The 20,058-nt window shown below is 40.8% G+C and overlaps 2 protein-coding genes and 1 pseudogene across 5 annotated transcripts in view; 2 read left to right on the forward strand and 1 right to left on the reverse strand.

Annotated features, from left to right (window-relative positions):
• Positions 1 to 5,500, reverse strand: part of Ahctf1 (AT-hook containing transcription factor 1) — a 71,887-nt gene extending 66,387 nt beyond the window's left edge. For 2 of the 4 annotated variants that reach the window (XM_047520419.1, XM_047520418.1), the window contains exon 1: positions 5,127 to 5,500. The gene's annotated coding sequence lies outside the window, so the exon portion shown is untranslated. Of the gene's footprint in view, positions 1 to 4,706; positions 4,725 to 5,126 lie in introns of those variants that run through there. The other 2 variants (XM_047520417.1, XM_047520416.1) reach the window with 1 other exon arrangement.
• Positions 3,509 to 20,058, forward strand: part of LOC124961365 (uncharacterized) — a 68,374-nt gene continuing 51,824 nt past the window's right edge. The window contains exons 1-3 of the mRNA XM_047519950.1: positions 3,509 to 3,522; positions 4,641 to 4,927; positions 5,731 to 5,985. Coding sequence (XP_047375906.1) covers positions 3,509 to 3,522; positions 4,641 to 4,927; positions 5,731 to 5,985 — 556 coding nt within the window. The remainder of the gene's footprint in view (positions 3,523 to 4,640; positions 4,928 to 5,730; positions 5,986 to 20,058) is intronic.
• LOC124961608 (40S ribosomal protein S18-like) lies at positions 18,822 to 19,273 on the forward strand (annotated as a pseudogene).

Below are 20,058 nucleotides of genomic sequence, written 5' to 3' on the forward strand. Positions count from 1 at the left end.
TATAGCATAAGTAAAGGAGCACCTGACTGAGGTGGTGACCATGCCTGTGATCCCAGTGACTTCTCAGGCTGAGGAAGAAGGATCACAAGTTCGAGGCCAGCCTCAGCAACGTAGTGAGGGCCTAAGCAACTAACTGAGAACCTGCCTCAAAAACAATATAAAGGGCTAGGGACGTAGCTCAGTGGTAAAGTGCCCCTGGGTTCAATCACCAGTACCAAAATAGTAATAATAATGTCTTGGGAACTAGTGACATTTCAGTACAATGTTGAAAAACTGTGGTCAGAAGTCACAGCACACGGGGCTGCAGTTGTAGCTCAGGGGCAGAGCACTTACACAACGTGTGTGAGGCACCGGCTCCCAACCTCAGCACCGCATATAAATAAATAAAGGTCCATCAACAATTTAAAAATATTTTAAAAATAATTTTTAAAACTGTCTATCTACAACTAAAAACAAAATGATCAAAAAATAACGAGTCACAGTACAGGGAGAATGTGGATTTCCCTTAACAACACACTAGTCCTCCCTGGTAGAATCCTCCTAAAGAGCTAAACTTACCAGTAAATTCGTCTCTCCTCACAGATCCTTTTCAATGAAAGTTCACAAAAGACAGTTTTTAAAATTATCATAGACTCCAGAATACCAAGAACAAACTCAAGTTCAGAGTTTCCAAAAGACCTACGTTTTCTTCTGAAGAGCCGACGCTCTCGCAACCGTTTCTCCAACTACGCCAGGAAAAAATGGCCGACAGGTGGTAAAGCGCGTGCTTAGAATGCACGAGGCCCTGGGTTCCACAGTCACCGTCAAAAACAAACAAAAACAATTTAACGCTCCTTTCCTCTAACTGTATACCTCTAGTATGAACCTCTTTGGCTTTCAAACAAAATTAACATATACCCTCTTAAAACAAAAAAAGTGAACCTATAGCATAAGTAAAGGAGCACCTGACTGAGGTGGTGACCATGCCTGTGATCCCAGTGACCTCTGAGGCTGATGCAGAAGGCTCACAAGTTCGAGGCCAGCCTCAGCAACGTAGTGAGGGCCTAAGCAACTAACTGAGAACCTGCCTCAAAAACAATATAAAGGGCTAGGGACGTAGCTCAGTGGTAAAGTGCCCCTGGGTTCAATCACCAGTACCAAAATAATAATAATAATAATGCCTTGGGAACTAGTGACATTTCAGTACAATGTTGAAAAACTGTGGTCAGAAGTCACAGCACACGGGGCTGCAGTTGTAGCTCAGGGGCAGAGCACTTACACAACGTGTGTGAGGCACCGGCTCCCAACCTCAGCACCGCATATAAATAAATAAAGGTCCATCAACAAATTTAAAATATTTTAAAAATAATTTTTAAAACTGTCTATCTACAACTAAAAACAAAATGATCAAAAAATAACGAGTCACAGTACAGGGAGAATGTGGATTTCCCTTAACAACACACTAGTCCTCCCTGGTAGAATCCTCCTAAAGAGCTAAACTTACCAGTAAATTCGTCTCTCCTCACAGACCCTTTTCAATGAAAGTTCACAAAAGACAGTTTTTAAAATTATCATAGACTCCAGAATACCAAGAACAAACTCAAGTTCAGAGTTTCCAAAAGACCTACGTTTTCTTCTGAAGAGCCGACGCTCTCGCAACCGTTTCTCCAACTACGCCAGGAAAAAATGGCCGACAGGTGGTAAAGCGCGTGCTTAGAATGCGCGAGGCCCTGGGTTCCACAGCCACCGTCAAAAACAAACAAAAACAATTTAACGCTCCTTTCCTCTAACTGTATACCTCTAGTATGAACCTCCTTGGCTTTCAAACAAAATTAACATATACCCTCTTAAAACAAAAAAAGTGAACCTATAGCATAAGTAAAGGAGCACCTGACTGAGGTGGTGACCATGCCTGTGATCCCAGTGACTTCTCAGGCTGAGGAAGAAGGATCACAAGTTCGAGGCCAGCCTCAGCAACGTAGTGAGGGCCTAAGCAACTAACTGAGAACCTGCCTCAAAAACAATATAAAGGGCTAGGGACGTAGCTCAGTGATAAAGTGCCCCTGGGTTCAATCACCAGTACCAAAATAGTAATAATAATGTCTTGGGAACTAGTGACATTTCAGTACAATGTTGAAAAACTGTGGTCAGAAGTCACAGCACACGGGGCTGCAGTTGTAGCTCAGGGGCAGAGCACTTACACAACGTGTGTGAGGCACCGGCTCCCAACCTCAGCACCGCATATAAATAAATAAAGGTCCATCAACAATTTAAAAATATTTTAAAAATAATTTTTAAAACTGTCTATCTAAAACTAAAAACAAAATGATCAAAAAATAACGAGTCACAGTACAGGGAGAATGTGGATTTCCCTTAACAACACACTAGTCCTCCCTGGTAGAATCCTCCTAAAGAGCTAAACTTACCAGTAAATTCGTCTCTCCTCACAGATCCTTTTCAATGAAAGTTCACAAAAGACAGTTTTTAAAATTATCATAGACTCCAGAATACCAAGAACAAACTCAAGTTCAGAGTTTCCAAAAGACCTACGTTTTCTTCTGAAGAGCCGACGCTCTCGCAACCGTTTCTCCAACTACGCCAGGAAAAAATGGCCGACAGGTGGTAAAGCGCGTGCTTAGAATGCACGAGGCCCTGGGTTCCACAGTCACCGTCAAAAACAAACAAAAACAATTTAACGCTCCTTTCCTCTAACTGTATACCTCTAGTATGAACCTCTTTGGCTTTCAAACAAAATTAACATATACCCTCTTAAAACAAAAAAGTGAACCTATAGCATAAGTAAAGGAGCACCTGACTGAGGTGGTGACCATGCCTGTGATCCCAGTGACCTCTGAGGCTGATGCAGAAGGCTCACAAGTTCGAGGCCAGCCTCAGCAACGTAGTGAGGGCCTAAGCAACTAACTGAGAACCTGCCTCAAAAACAATATAAAGGGCTAGGGACGTAGCTCAGTGGTAAAGTGCCCCTGGGTTCAATCACCAGTACCAAAATAATAATAATAATGTCTTGGGAACTAGTGACATTTCAGTACAATGTTGAAAAACTGTGGTCAGAAGTCACAGCACACGGGGCTGCAGTTGTAGCTCAGGGGCAGAGCACTTACACAACGTGTGTGAGGCACCGGCTCCCAACCTCAGCACCGCATATAAATAAATAAAGGTCCATCAACAAATTTAAAATATTTTAAAAATAATTTTTAAAACTGTCTATCTACAACTAAAAACAAAATGATCAAAAAATAACGAGTCACAGTACAGGGAGAATGTGGATTTCCCTTAACAACACACTAGTCCTCCCTGGTAGAATCCTCCTAAAGAGCTAAACTTACCAGTAAATTCGTCTCTCCTCACAGACCCTTTTCAATGAAAGTTCACAAAAGACAGTTTTTAAAATTATCATAGACTCCAGAATACCAAGAACAAACTCAAGTTCAGAGTTTCCAAAAGACCTACGTTTTCTTCTGAAGAGCCGACGCTCTCGCAACCGTTTCTCCAACTACGCCAGGAAAAAATGGCCGACAGGTGGTAAAGCGCGTGCTTAGAATGCGCGAGGCCCTGGGTTCCACAGCCACGGTCAAAAACAAACAAAAACAATTTAACGCTCCTTTCCTCTAACTGTATACCTCTAGTATGAACCTCCTTGGCTTTCAAACAAAATTAACATATACCCTCTTAAAACAAAAAAAGTGAACCTATAGCATAAGTAAAGGAGCACCTGACTGAGGTGGTGACCATGCCTGTGATCCCAGTGACCTCTGAGCCTGATGCAGAAGGCTCACAAGTTCGAGGCCAGCCTCAGACACTTGGCCATACCCTAAGTAACTTAGGGAGACCGTCTCAAAATAGAAATTTTAAAACGGATGAGGACGTAGCTCTGTGGGAAAGCGCCCCTGCGTTCAATCCCAGTACACACACACACACACACACACACACACACACACACACAAACCCTGCCTTGGTCTGGGGTTGTGACTCAATGGTAGAAGGCTTGCCTGGCATGTGTGAGGCACTAGATTCTATCCTCAGCACCACATATAAATAAAAGAATAAAATAAAAGTCTGTCAACATCTAAAAAAAAATTTCAAAAGAAAGCAAGCCCTCTCAAAAGGAATCGTCCTTAAATCTCCCAGGTGGGTTAACACTCCAAGGATCTCAAGTAGGAGGACAGCCTCTTCAACTTAGCCAGACACTATGTCAAAATAAAAAGGTCTGGGAATGTGGCTCAGGGGTGAAGCGCCCCTGGTACAAGAAAAAGAAAAAAAAAAAAAAAAAAACTTTAAAATTTTTGACGAGTTTGGTGATGCTCGCCTGTGATCCCAATGACCCTGGAGGCAGAGTAGGATCGCAAATTCGAAGCCAGCTTCAGCAGCTTACCGACGCACTGTCTTAAAATTAAAAATAAGAAGGGCTGGATGTGGCTTAGTGGTAAAGCGCCCCTGGTTTCAATCCCCGGGACTTCCCCCCATCAAAAGATATATATGTAAAACCAAAAAAAAAAAAAAAAAAATTTTTTTTTAAGACTGAGAATGCAGCTCAGTCGTAAAACGCCCCTAGGGTTCAATCCCCAATACTCCCAAAACAAAAGCATATAACCCCGACTCCAAGCCCTCCTATTAACTGGAGCTCTCCTTTATCCCGGCAGTTCGCTGAACCGGTGCCGCACGTTCTCCAATCTCGGGACAAACTTTCTTCCCTGCCCTGGACTCACCCAAGCCAGGCCCAGGAACGTGTGGAATACAGGCCAACGTAAGACAAACTCAGAGAGCCAGCAGCCTCCCGCGGGGGAAGGCCCGCCAAGGTTTCAACCGCACCGGACAACAACAGTGAAGAAGCCGTGCCGGGCGGGTCAGGATCCCGCTGCCAGGGCGGGAAACGAACACCGAGACCCTTCGCCGCAGCCGCCATGTGCCGCCGCCACTCCATCTCGAAGTAGGTTATATAACTCAACTGCCGAACGCTGGAGCGTGCTGCACCGGTCGCCGCTCGCGTTCGCCCCCTCGGGCCCGATCCGCGCGGGCATGCGTCCGGCCTAGGCCCCACGAGGCGCCGCGCGGGGACAAGCCGGGCCCAGGCCGCGCCGACCCGCCCTCCGCCGCGCGGCCCTACCTCGGCCTTCCCTTCCCCCTACCTGAGAAGGGCGGGTGACCCAGCCGCCGCGGCCGCCGAGTCCCGGGGGGCGCGAGGCCAGGCGTGAGCTCCTCCCGCGCGGGTCCGTCACAGCATCTCCCGGGAAACACAGGCTGGGCACACACGCCTCCGCCCTGCGGAAGCTGCCTCTCTGCTCCCCGGCCTGCGACCTCCTGGCCACCTCAGAGCCACACACCCGCCCCTAGAGAGTGCTTTCGCCGGCTGCAGGCCTGCACACGACTCAGCGGCTAAAACGCAGCTGGTCCCCCGCCTCGGTGCAGAATCCTGCCCCTCGCGACTCTGCCACCTAGTCTCGGACAGCGTCAGCGCTCCTCTGCGCATTACCCTGGGCGGACAGACGGAGTCCCACACACACCCGAGAGGGGAGGGGAGGGGAGGGGAAGGGAGGAGGAGGGCGGAGAAGGAGGGGAGGAGGCAGGGGGTAGGAGAGGAGATCACGGCTACCGAGACCGAGTTCTCGCGAGGGTTCGGGCCTCGCGCGCCGGCTCCGCGGGAATTTTCAAACTTCCCGTGAAACAAAGTGTGGCGAGAGGGAGTGGAAAGGGAAGCAGCCTCTGGAAGAGTGGCTCGTTTACATAAAATAGGGTCTCTCCGCCTCGGTGAGCTAAGGAGGAGAAAGACTACGAACCCCATAGTGCCCTGCGCGTCGACCGGCTCCAGCGGCCCGTCCTGCGCGCCGGATGTGGAGTCGGGAGTGGTAGTCTTCGCCCGAAGTAGCGCCGCTACTCCTGTTAGGCAGGGTGTCTCGCCCGGGAGATTCCCCCATTGGCAGATACTTTTGCCCTGTTTTTCGTCCTGTGCTCTGACTTCATGCCAAAAGCAGGCCTTCAGACCCCTAGGTAAGAGCTTTTCCCCTTTCCTACGTGTTTCTTCAAATATTCTACTGTGTTTTCATGGTCAAAAGTGCTGCCTTGCCTATTCTTTTTCGTCAAACATTTGCTTGGAGTTGAGGGTGTAGCTGTGATAGAGCGCGTGCCGGGTGTGCAGGAGGTCCTCGGTTCAATCCCCAGCACCGAAATAATAATAATAATAATAATATTAATATTAATATTAATAATAATAAATTACCCCAAATCTGTTACCATTTTTGGTTTGTTAGTATATTCCTTTAAAACTAATCCCCGCAGGGCTGGGGTTGTGGCTCAGTGGTGGAGCGCTTTCCTAGCAGGCCTGAGGCACTGGGTTTGATTCTCAGCACCACGTATAAATAAATAAAAGATTCTTTGACAATTAAAAAAAGAAAAAAACTAGTTCCAGCACCAAATATGTCTAATTCCAAGTAGTAAATCGAATGAGGTAGAGTGAGGATACTAACAGGCCACTCTTTGCGGGGAGGGGAGTTGAAAGAGTACCTCCTACCACTTTTGCAGTAAAAAATTTTTCTTCAGAACCGTGTCGTGACACAAGCCTGATTCCCAGCGGCTGAGGCAGGAAGATTACAAGTTCCAAGCCAGCCTTAGCAATTTAGGGAGGCCCTAAGCACCTCAGCCAGACCCTGTCTCTAAACTATAAAAAGGGGCCGAGGATGGGACTGGGGTTTGTGGCTCAGTGGAAGAGCACTCTCCTAGCCTAGCATGTGTGAGGCACAGGATTTGGTTCTTAGCACCACATAAAAATAAATAAATAAATAAAATAAAAAAGGTATTGTGTCCATCTAAAACTAAAGAAAAATATTTTTTTTAAATGTAAAAAAATTTTAAAAGTGGGGCTGAGGATGTAGCTCAGTGATTAAGCACCCCTGGGTTCAATTCCCCCATACAAAATTAAGAGGTTTTTATTTATTGTTAGTTGCTGGGTGCCTTAATTTGCTGGGTGAGGAGGGGGGTGCTAGGCATGCTAAGCATACTGTACCTCTGAGCTATACCCCCAAGCCTCCTTAAAATGGACCTCTTCAAACAGAAAACATCATACATGCTGATTTATGTCTTTCTTTTGCTCCACATTGTACACTTCCATCTTCTGAACTACTCTATACTCAATTCTTGAGTACTGTTCTTGGTAGTCAGAAGAGGAATTTTCAATCCAGGTGTGCTGGCCGTGAGTTGTATGATGTGAAAATCAAGCACCCTTTAGGCCAAAAGGAACTAGATTAGAGGATTGACTGATTCATAAAAAGACATTTATTAACCTTACTCTAAAATCCTTTCTGAAGCCAGGGTGGAGGCACACAACTATAATCCCAGGAGGCGGAGCTGAAAGGTGGCAAGTTGAAAGTCAGCTTTAGCATCACCACAAGACCCTAAACAACTTAAGCAAGATTCTGACCCAAAATAAAATTAAAACACACATACACACAAACTTCTGATTGTAGAATTTAAAAATCAGTATCATTATTACTCAGGTTAGTCAACTTTCTACATGGTCTTACAGATTTTAATCTTTCCATCATTACCAACAGACTTAGTTCTATATGATTGTCTATAACCTGGACCAACCCTATCCGTCCTATTTTATTTCACTACATAATTCCTAAGAATCCTTTCTTTGTTTTCCCTTTTAGTGTCTTCCAGCCTTCTCTCCTGTCTAAATCTTAGCATTTATCAGGGACCAGTTCAAGCGTCTTTTCTCTCCGAAATTGTCCCTTAAACTTCAGTTCACATGAATCACTTAAAGTTTGCATTGAAAATATACTGGCTATGTTATTTTTTATCCCTTTCTCCTTTTTGCCCTTGATTCTCTCCACCCACCCACCACCCCCATCTCCCAGCTATACTGGGAGCACACACTGCATCTTTTGAAAATGTTTCCTTCACAGCTACTGCTTTTTTAATTACCTTATAAACTCAATTTCCACTTGAAAGCTTTCCTTCAACCTTTTCTCCTCTTTCAGTCACATAACTAAGCATATGCCACATTCTTTTAATTAGGTTCAAGATATGTTAGTAATTGTCAAATTAAAAAAATAATCTAAGTTTTGTACTCAGAGGTTTTGGGGAAAGCTAATTAAATAAAATTCAACATTTCTTTTATGTAATACTTCACCACCTTTAATATGCTGGGCATTTCCCAAAGTTATTTGACCATGGCATCCATTTATACTTGAGAACATCTTACTTCATTAGTGTTCCACACAACAGACTTTGGTAAACACAGCTTCAAAGCTTTCTCTTTTTGAATGAAGCATAGAGTAATGAAAAGAATGTGATCATTTGGAGCTGGACAAACTTGGTTTTTAATGCTTTTGACTACTTCTAGCAACATGACTTTAATTGGATTACTTCATTCTCTGAGCCTTTCTCAGTTAAGAAAAGATAATGTTACTTACTGTACTTCCTTTGCAGTTATTGCGAAGATAAAAGAAAATTAGGCACCAAGCTTCATTCTTCACCTTTTCCTTTTTCACCTATACCTTCATAAGATACAATAATATTAATAAAAAGGACTAGGAAATGGTAATTATAATAACTAATACAGACCCTCATTCTTCCATTTGGAGTATTTTATTCAAGAGGCAATAATTCATTTCCAACCTAGCATCCTGGGAGTGACTGACAGCCATCTAATTTCAAAGAATTTAGAACCTCATTGATGTATAATGAATTACAACTTCATTTGTTCCCCACTACATTCCAATGATGACTCAATGGATGACATATAAAGAAGTGCTAAAGTAAAGTAATTGTTTAGTGAATAAGTAAATAAATACTTATCAATTTCACCAAATTGGAAGATATGCAATAGTTAATTAATAAGGGACCCTAAAAATGTTTTTTTGTAGATGGGAGAATTAATTGTCAAATGATTTGCAGCAAGTATTTTGGAACAGGTAGAATTTGTTTTGTTTAAAAAACAGACACTGAGCTGGAGGTGGTGGCACACACCTATAATCCCAGCGATTTGGGAGGCTAAGGAAGGAGGATCACAAGTTCAAAGCCAGCTTCAGCAATTTACTGAGCCCCTAAACAATTTAGTGAGACCCTGTCGCAAAAATTAAAAATTAAAACAGCTAGGGATGTAGTTCAGTGGTTAAGCGCTCCTGGGTTCAAGTCCCAGTATTAAAAAAAAAAAAAAAAAAAGACACTGTGCAAGCACAGGGCACACACCTATAATCTTAGCATCTCCAAATTCTGAGGCAAGAGGTTTTTAAGTTCAAGGTTAGCCTGGGCAAGTTAGTGAGACCCTGTCTCAAAATAAAAATTTAAAAAGTGTAGGGGATGTAGCTCAGTGGTAGAGCACCTCTGGGTTCGATCCCCAGTATCACAAAAAATATCGTTTTGTCATTAAAATATAGTCTTTCTGCATTTGAAAAATATTTGCATAAATTCTACTCCTAAAAAAATCACAAAGGGCTGGGGTTGTGGCTCAGTGATAGTGCACTCGCCTAACATGTGTGAGGCCCTGGGTTCAATCCTCAGCACCACATAAAAATAAAAAGGTATCGTGTCTACCTACAACTGAAAATTTATTTTAAAAATCACAAATTTTATTTCTTTATTCAAGGACTGATAATATGTATATTCAACACATTACCATATTAAACTTCTCATGAAAATTGTTCCCCTTTCTACATCTCCCTTTCTTTCACATTCTCATTTCCTGAAGCTACTTTTTATAATCTGTACATTTTAGCTAAAATAATCGAAGGTTTGGGTCAATAGTATTGCAAGTAATGCTCCTGAGTCACAAATCTTTTGTTTGCTAGAAACTCCCTGCCTCTATGGAAACATAATTAAGAAAAGTTGACTGCCTAGAGTTAGAAAGTGATGGAAATGAGTCAAGTCCAATTTCCCACGGAGGGAATAGGTCACCCATTTTAACAAATGTTTTGTGCCAAGTTTTTTAGACAGTCTCAACCTTATTTTGTCTCTTGAACTTATTTAAATGTTTGAGCTTGTACTTCCTGTATTAACTGTGGTGTCTGCATGGTGCTTTAAGTTTTCAAAGCACATTAAATTGTTAGTCAAAACATTATTTCTACATGGTTTAAATTGTAAACTGGGGGGGGGGGGGTTGTTTTTGCCTTTTGCCTTTTCTGGATTCCTTGAATCCTCTGTGGTTTTTTAATGGACTGCAGGTAGCTTCATTGTATTAGATTAAAGTGTAGGCAATCTCTTATCAATGTTTCACTCGGTAACTTTTGTGAAAATTGAAAGATGTTAACTAGAATCTAGTTACTACGTGGAGAGCCAGCTATAGAATGTATATAACAAAATTTGGTATACCCTAGAGCACTCTTCCCCTGAAAATAAATTTAAATGCAGATTTTTAGGGTTTAGAAATACATTATTAGCAAACCATATAATTCCATTGTAGTGAAGAAACTAGTAAAGAGCTTTAATGAAACCACAATTACATGCTTAAAGTTCTAAATCATGATTTCCAAGTAGTATTTTTCAGTATAGTTTTATTTTATTTCACCCTCTCATCATTCATTCATTTGTTCAGTTATTCACATGTTGACACTTGGTGCTGAGGACTGAACCCAGAGCCTTCCATATACTACGCACATGCTACACCCCCAGCCCACTTTGATAAGTAGAACTGGGGAGATATCACCCCAGTAGAGTAAACAGTAGAAAACACTTTCAAAACAGGAGGATAGAGATGCATACAAACCTGAGCATAAGAATCATTGTCTCTGAGTTACAGTGTTGAAGAATTAGAAGTCTTTAGTCTGAAGATCAGGACCGTTTCAAAGAATAAAATACAGTTCCTTTAACTCTGTAAGACTTAAATGGAGTCATAGGCAGAAACATTAAAGGATAAAACGATGTGTGAAAAGCAACTTTGGCAGACTCCTGTATAATTCCACCTGATTTGGAAACCATGTGGTATACAGAATAAATCTCAACAAGCCATTCCATGAGAGTCACAGGCAGAGTCCTTAAGAACCAAGTGTTTTGGTGAAGTTATTTAATTTTAATCATGTCTTTCCTTTAGTTTGGGGGGACACCCTTCAAGCCTGCACACTGTCCACCTCCTGGAGATAAAATATGAAACAGTATCTCCTTTCTTCATTGTAGCCTTCAACTCCCCCAAGACCAGGGATTCACAGTCCAGGGCCAGCCAGAGTGAAATGTGTCCTATTCTAGACTAGGACTCATAACTTAAATGCAATAAGGTCAGCCCCTCCAGCATATGACTTAAAAGCAACATTCTCTTGAGACTTCCCTTGAATATATGAAGCACTTTGGGAAGCGACATATTAAAACATGAAAAGTACTGAATTTGGACAAAAGAGGTTTAAATTTGAATCCTGACTTATGAAGCTACCCTTTGCTATTAGTGCATCCATGGAAAGGGAACTTACACTATCCAAGCCTCAGTTTCCTTATCTGTTGTGAGGATTATATGAGAAAATATGTAGTAAACTTTCTGCAGTTTCCACATATTTGCTATCAGATGACAAATTTAAGATAGTAAGAGCAGGAAAATTCCCTGGGTTCCATGGGGTACGCCCATAATTCCGCAACTAGGTAGGCTGAAGCAGGATTGCAAGTTTGAGGCTAACCTCAGCAATTTAGAGAGCGCCTAAGCAGTTTGGCAAGGCGCTGTTTCAAAATAAAAAATAAAAAGGGCTGGGAAAGTAGCTCAGTGACTGAGCACTTTCTAGCACGTGTACAATCCCCAGTGTCACCAAAAAGAGAAAGGCAGGAAGGAAGGAAGAAAATTGTTCTCGCTTTCCCGTGTCTTTGGACTGGGGGTATTGCTTAGTGGTAGAAGACTTTCCTAGCATGCACAAGGCCTTGGGTGTGACTCCGAATGCTCCAAAACTTCAAAAAGAACAACATATGATAGTATAGAATATATTTCTGTATTGTTTTGGATGAATTATTCTACGTATATGTAAGGCTTTTCTTTTTTTTTTTCCGCTGGAGTACTAGGGATTGAACCCAGGGGGCTTAACCACTGAGCCACATCCCCAGCCTTTTTATTTTTTATTTTGAGATAGTTGTTTAAGGTCCCCCTCAGTTGGGGGCTGGGGAGATAGCTCAGTTGGTTCAATCCCCAGCACTGTGCAAAAAAAAAAAAAAAATAGTCCCCTCAGTTGCTGAGGCTTGCCTTGAATTTGCAATCTTCCTGCCTCAGCCTCCCAAATTGCTGGGATTACAGGTATGTGCCACTGCACCCAGCCTGTCAGGTTATATTTGATCATTGTGTTGTAATTTTTCATTTACATTGCTGGTCATTGACTTTTCTTTTCCCTTTATTTCTTCTTTTTTTTTCCCTTGAGATGCAGTCTTACTATTTTGCTCTGGCTGGTCTTGAATTCCTGGGGTCAAGCAATCCTCCTACCTCAGTCTCCGAAGTAACTGGAACTACAAGAATATGCCACCACATCTGGTTTGGTTGTTGATTTTGAATGTTAGTTCACCTATATTATCATAGATTATCAGAGTGAGAAGAGCTCTTGGAAATGAACAAATCAAACTTATTTCAATGAGATTTTTGCCCAAAATCTATTTAATTTTTGGCCATCCTAGACAATGAACAGAGTCCCTAAGTCCCTGTCTCTCATTTTCTTCTCTAAAAAAAACATACATTACCCTTATGATACAGCTACTAAAAAAAAATAATAATGAAATCTATTCTTCCGCCAACTTTAAAACATCAACAAGGATAATTAGGAAACAAAACAGAGTAGATGTGAACGAGAAGCAAACAAAACATTTCCAGCTTAATGAACCAGAAAAAATAATCTTATGCTACTGTATAATTGCTACTATTATCTAATGTGTTGGCACCAAGTTCACAGAAGGGACACTCCAGACAAAGGAAGTTAATGAATGATGTTGCTATTAGCACATAGAGAAGTCTGTGGCCTTGAAATAGGAAAAGGGACAAGGATCTTTTACAGCATCTATCACACTGCATTCTAATTACTTTGTAAGTTATCTTCCTAACTACACTGTGAGCTTTGTTAGCACAAAAACAATGTCTTTGTCATCTTTTTCCCTCAAAATTCAGCAAGTACCTCACATATGTTCATTCACTTTTTTTTAAATGGATGAATGAATATATTTTCTCTTCTACTCATGGAATTAGGAGAACAAGACAGAAGAAAAAAAGATATTTGTTGAAAAAATCTCAGGTGAATCTTCCTTTAATAGTCTTTAGAAATAATTTCTGTAAGAGCTGTAGGGCTTTTTGTTTATTTGTTTTATTTTGTGGGATTCTGGGGATTGAACCAGGAAACTACTAGTTGCTAAGCAGTATTCTACCACTAAGCTGTACCCGGAGCCCCAAGAGCTCTTTTAATTATAAGCAGCTAACTCTGCTGGTTAGACTTGATGGAAATGCACTTTCAGAGCATGAAATCCAGGAACTATATTCAAACAAAATTCTCTTCAAAGCAACTCAAAGTTTTCACAAAGTAGTTCCTTGGAATATGGTTTGTGCTAAGGTGTTAAGAGTTTCTGATTGGAACTTATTTGAGTTAGAGAAGTGTTCTTGTCTATTGTCATGTCAAATTTTGGATGCCCTATGAAGGGTCAGATGAGAAAAAGATGACAGTAATCCAAAGCTGTACAATAGTTCCTTAACATGGTAAGTTTTTGGCCCTTACTTCCTTTCTTTTTTCTTTCTTTTTTTTTTTTTTTTTTTTTTTTTTTTTTAGTTCATTGCCTTGCCCTTAAAAGACAGCAGATGGGTGTGTGGTGTACGCCTATAATCTCAGGAAGCTGAAGCAGGAGGACCTCAAGTTCAAGACCAACCTCAGCAATTTAGCAAGGCCCTAAGCAATTTAGCAAGACCCTACCCTATCTCAAAATAAAAAATAAAAAGGACTGGGTATGTGGCCAAGTGGCTAAAAGCCCTGGGTTCAATCACCAATACCAAAAAAATAAATAAATAAAATACTAAATCCATCACACCTGGTGAGGTCATCATCCTTATGCCATCGCATTTTAGTCTTTTGACCTTCAGTAATTCCTACTCCTCAGTCCAGATATTCACATTAACCATCCTGATCTCCAGATTACTACTTCTTCTTCTTCTTTTTTTTTTTTTTTCTTTTGAATATCCTGATTACTTCTTGACTGTGATGTATCCCATCACTGAGTAAGGTGGCACATGCCTATAATCCCAGCAGCTGAGACAGGAGGATCACAAGTTTGAGGTTAGCCTCAGCAATTTAGCAAGACCCTCAACAACTTAGTGAGATCCTGTCTTAAAATAAAAAGTAAATTGAAAACGGGGTGTGGCTCAGTGGTAAAACTCCCCTGAATTCAATCCCCAATAGAAGATAAAGAAAAAAGTGTCTCCTATCTATACCATGAAAATTTGCTGCTTTCTTCCTACAGTGTTTTTACTTTTATTCTCTTCCAAAGCCCTGGCTTGTTCTTTCGCCACTTGTCTGAACCATGTGTCCTGTTGTTTTCTTAATTTTTAGACCATATGATTTCTATGTCACTTTTAGTCTCCAAAAAAATTTCCTTACCCTCTTGGATTTTTATTTTTTTTCCTGATATTTTATACAGCCAACACTTGTACTTATTTTTGAAGATTGAAAGGAGAGATAAGAGGACAGAGATGGCATCTGGCTCTCTCAAGGAGAAAGTGCCATAAACAATAGCCTTGACCTTGGAGGAAACTTGGCCATGCCAGGACTCCTAGGGCTCATCCGTCTCAAGATGGACTTGTAGGAACCACATTCCTAGGAAGTTTTTATATAAGAAAAAATATCCAATTCATTATGCAATTTATTATACAATTATTATAACAGCGGGTGTATCTTTGCCTTGACTAGGATCCCTATATGCCCTCCTGATCCAGTGCACTTCACCCTCTTAAAATAGTGAAGTATATGAGAAACTAAGTAAGCAAAAGATTGCTTGGAGAATATGAAATCAGAGTGTATGGGGTGGGGGGATAGTTTAGAGGGATGTTTCATCCAGGTCTGGGCAGTCTGATGACTCACAATTGCCTCTCAATAGAAAACATTCTGTACTGGATAAACACAGCCAACTCCGAGTCTCTGACTTCCTTTCCCACACTAGGGTTGCCACTGCCATTCTGAACACAAGGTCAGTCAGACAGGGCACAATACAACAGATGGGTTTTTGCTGTGAAACTGCAGTCAAGCTTGCCTCCTGGGATTGTTCCCAGGACACTGTGAGTGGTGTGTTGGTTATGTTCACACTTCTCAGCCAATGCATTTATTCATGTACTCTCTTGATTTACTCCTGCTGTTGGGTGATTGAGTTTGTGCTCAGTGTGAATTTTTGATTTACACTTGTTGTTCCTGTCTCTCAGTAGCCACGGGAATTGACTCTAGGAACCCTGTGGATACCAAAATCTGAGGATACGCCTTTATATAAAATGGTGTCATATTTGAATATAACTTATGCATGTCCTCTATACTTTTAATCATGTCGAGATTATTTATAATGCCTAATACAATGTAAATGCTATGAAAGTAGTTGTTATACTCTTTTGTTTGGAGGGTAATAACAAGGAAAAAGAAGTCCATATATATTTAGCCCAGATGCAATTTTTTCACAGATATTTTTGATCTTCAGTTGGCTGAATCCACAGATGTGGAACCCATGGATACTGAGGGTCAACTATATTGTCTTTTTCACATTGCAAACAATAAAAAAAGACTTACTGCTATTCTGTTAATAAAGTATAACTGTCAATTACATATTTAAAATTGTGTATGTGTCTTTAAAGATAAATGTATAAAAGTTCATTTTATAATGGTAAAATGTACAGGGAATTAATTCAGCTTCAGATTTACTACTTAAGTAATATATTTTTTTATTTTCTCTCATGCCACACATGAGAAGGTATTTCCATTTTATTTTTAAAGTGACAGTCCTCCTATTTTGTACAATGTAACCTTATTGTACCAAAGTTATATACTACATTTCTGTTTACTGAAAACCAAATGGGTGAATGAGCTGTTTATGTAGCTCAGAAAAGGTTCTTTACATTAGGAGAGAATAGGGTTGTGGGTGGTGGGGGGACACCTATAATTGCAGCGGGAGGCAGAAGGATCACAAGTTCCAGGCTAGTTCCAGGAACTAAGTAAGACCCTGGCTAAAAAAAAAAAATGGCGGGGATTGGGGGAATTCAGGGGATGTATCCCAGTGGTAGAGCAGCACAACCGGGATTCAATCCCCAGTACTGCAAAAACAAAACAAAATATAAATAAAAGAAGAATGTGACTCCCCAATTTTATGTAATTACCTCCTGCTTTTACTTAATTTTATCATTTGTAATCTTTTAGGAGAAAGACAAAGTTGGTGTGTTTATTACCAAGAACAAGCTCTAATACATAACTAGGATGGGCTCTGGAGTGGTTTTAAAAATAGTAGCTAAAGAGATTCAAATTTCCTATCCTTTGGGATTATACATAACCCTTTAAAAATAGTGTTCCCTAAGCAGAAACATGAAAATTATAGGGATTTGTAAAGCTTATCAGCATTTTATTGCTCTCCTGGCTCCGTCATTTCCTAGTTAAGTAGCTTTGGGCAAATTATTTATAATCATTCTGTGACTCAGTTTCCTCATTTGCAAAATGCAAAAAGATAATAGTTTTATTATTGTGAAAATTAAGTGAGTAACATGTATCAAATGCTTAGTAAAATACTTGACTCCTACCAAGTACTCAGGAAGTATTAGTAAGGCTGGGCATGTAGCTCAGTGGTAAAACTCTTATCTAATATGCATGAGACCTTGGGTTCCTTCCCCAACACCACAGAAATAAATACATAAACTAAGTATTAGCTATTCTTACTATTACTCCAAACTGAGAAAGATTCAACAGGTATACTTAGTTTCTTCAAATCCATGTCTCCTTGCTTATCAACAAACAACAATAATAATGCAGGGGTTTGATCTCATTCTTATCCCATTACAGAATGGGTATAGTTTATATGTAAGGACATTGAAATATTAATTAAATTATTGTGATATAGTTGACCTCAAAGACATCATCGGGATGTGTGCTTATTCAGTCATGGTCAGTCAACTGTCTCAGTCAACAGTTTTTTTAGGTAAAATTGACTGGAATCTTGGTCACTATTACAGATTGAGTTGTGTTCCTAAGGTACGATGGCACACATCTGCAATCCCAGCTATTCCATAGACCGAGGCGGGAAGATCGAAAATTCACGGCCAACCTTATCAACTTAGTGGGACCCTGTGTCAAAAATAAAGTAAAATAAAAAGGACCGTGGATGTAGCTCAGTGGTAGAGCACTGCTGGGTTCCAGTACTGCAAAAATAAATAAATTTCAAATCCAAACTCCCAGTAACTCAGACGGTGACCTTATTCAGAAAGAAAAGTTTTTGCCTGAATTGGTGTGCATGCCTGTAATCACAGATACTGGGAAGGCTCAGCAGGAGAATCTCAAGTTAGAGGCCAGCCTGGGCAACTCAGCAAGCCATGGTCTAAAATTAATTAATTTTTTTTAAAGAAATACAGTTGTTGCTAATGTAATTAGTTAAATTGTCATGCTGGATAGGGTGGGTTCTGATCTAATATCATAGGCATCTTTGTTCCAGGTCCCAAAAACAAGTTGCTTCTATCACTGAGCCACATCAGTACTCCAGCTATTATTTTATTCATTAATTCAAGAATTATAAATTTGGCCCTACATGTCAGTTGCTTAGCTTAAGAAAACGTATAGGATATTGTCAGTAACAAATACAAAGAACCCTAAGACTCGGGGTAAGGGAAGAGCACCTCTGGGTGCTCTACACAGAACCCTGCCAAGACCCCAAAGAGTTCTAAAAGGATAACCATTCTGTATTTTCATAAATCCTGAAGTCCCCATTTTGCAAACTTAAAACAACTGCTCCTGAATATAGGAACATCAGTACATGAATGAACAAATGACTTCAGTCTGTCCTTGGCTGAACAGACCCCCTTGCCAATGAGGCCAACCCTAAGCAACAAGAGGAGCTTGTTCTGAATTTCCCTGAGATCCTACAGCACTAGAACTATTAAACAAGAAGCATAAAACCCCAAGAGCTGGCATGCACTCCCCAACCACATTTCCCAGCTGCTTGAAGCCAAAGACAGGAACAGGCAATGCCTTCCAGCTGTTCCAGGGCAAAGGGTCCAAAGTGATATTCATTTCTGCTTTGTTCAAGTTCAGCTCATATTGCTGAAGAAAATCTACCACCTTTCCAGGGCTTTAAGATTGCTCTCTGCTCTGGCAATCACCATTACACAAAAGTTATATACACTTCAGCTGTCACAGAACAGTCAAGAAAATCCAAATCCACAAAACTGGAAAATGAGGAATAAAGATCAGGATAACATGAAGTTCTGATCATCTAATCTAATTTGCAAGATTTTGAAATTGGGCTTCTACATAAGGAAACCATATGTGTTTACAGGGTTACGATTCATGAAAATTCCTTTAAAATGTTCACTGATGAGATCATCTATAAAAATGTGGAATCTGAATCAGATGACCTTTCTGCCACTTTCTGCCCCTTTCAGTTTAAATGGTCTCCCCATCTCTATTCTAACATTTGGGGGGGGGGGAACTCATATCTAATAAAGCCAAAATTAGCAAATACTATATGACAAAATTCACATACATAATTTTATTTAATTAGAAGTAGGTGAAGCTCTTTATACATTTTTTTAATATACTCTAAACTCCAGAATTATCACCTCAGCAGCAAAATAATAATAATAATAACAACAACAACAACAACAAAATCATTCTGTACTCTTCCACAGAAGGTCTATACCCCACTACTCTGCTGCCACCATGTCTCTAGTGATTCCTGAGAAGTTCCAGCACATTTTGAGAGTACTCAACACAAATATTGATGGGTGGTGGGAAAAAGCCTTTGCCATCACTGCCATTAGGTGGGTGGGGTGAAGATATGCTCAGATGGTGTTGAGGAAAGCAGATATTGACCTCATCAAAAGGGCAGGAGAACTCACTGAGGTTGAGTTGAACATGTGATCACCATTATGCAGGATCCACAACAGTACAAGAACCCAGACTTGTTCTTGAACAGGGAAGTAAAGGATGGAAAATATAGCGCAGTTCTGGTCAATGGTCTAGACAATAAACTCCAGGAGGACCTGGAACCACCGAAGAAGATTGGGGCCCATAGGAGGCTACACCACTTCCAGGGCCTTCGTGTTGGAGGCCAGCATACCAAGACCATTGGTGCCCATGGCTGTACCTTTGGTATGTCCAAGAAGAAATGAGTCTGTAGGCCTTTTCTGTTAATAAATTTTATGTATCAAAGGAGGGAAAATCATTCTTCTAAGTATTGCTGATCTCTTCATTGAACTTGTCAAACACCTTTATTTTGTTTTTGTACCAGAGATTGAAACCAGAGGTGCTTAACCACTGAGCTACATCCCCAGCCTTTTTTATTTTATTTTTTTATTTTGAGACAGGGTCTTGCTGAATTGCTTAGGACCTCTCTAAATTTCTGGGGCTGGCCTCACAATCCTCCTGCCTTGGCCTCCAGAGTAAATGGAATCACTGGTATATGTCACCATGCCCAGCAAACACCCATACAGAACAAAGTTGATTTAATTTCAATCCAAATCATTGTTGTTGTTGTTGTTAAGTGCTAGGTATTGAGGATTAAACCCAGGACCTTGTGCATGCTAAATATGCATTCTATCACTGAGATACACCCCCAGTATTCAAACTTCTGAGCTCAAGGATCCTCTGCCTCAGCCTCTCTGGATAGCTGGGGCTGCAGGTGAGCACCACTATGCCTGGCTCTAAATCCTTTCTTTCTTTCTTTCTTTCTTTACCCTTTTAAAATTTATTTTACCTTATTTTATGTTTTTGATTCATTGTACACAACTGGGGTACAACTTTTTTATTTCTCTGGCTGTACGCAATGTAGAGTCACACAGTGTATATATACATGTACATATAGGGTAATGATGTTTGTCTCTTTACATTATCTTTCCTTCCCCCAACCCCCTCCCCACCCCTCATTTCCCTCTACACAATCCAATGTTCCTCCATT

The sequence above is a fragment of the Sciurus carolinensis genome, chromosome 12, assembly GCF_902686445.1.
Source record: "Sciurus carolinensis chromosome 12, mSciCar1.2, whole genome shotgun sequence".
Classification (NCBI taxonomy): domain Eukaryota; kingdom Metazoa; phylum Chordata; class Mammalia; order Rodentia; family Sciuridae; genus Sciurus; species Sciurus carolinensis.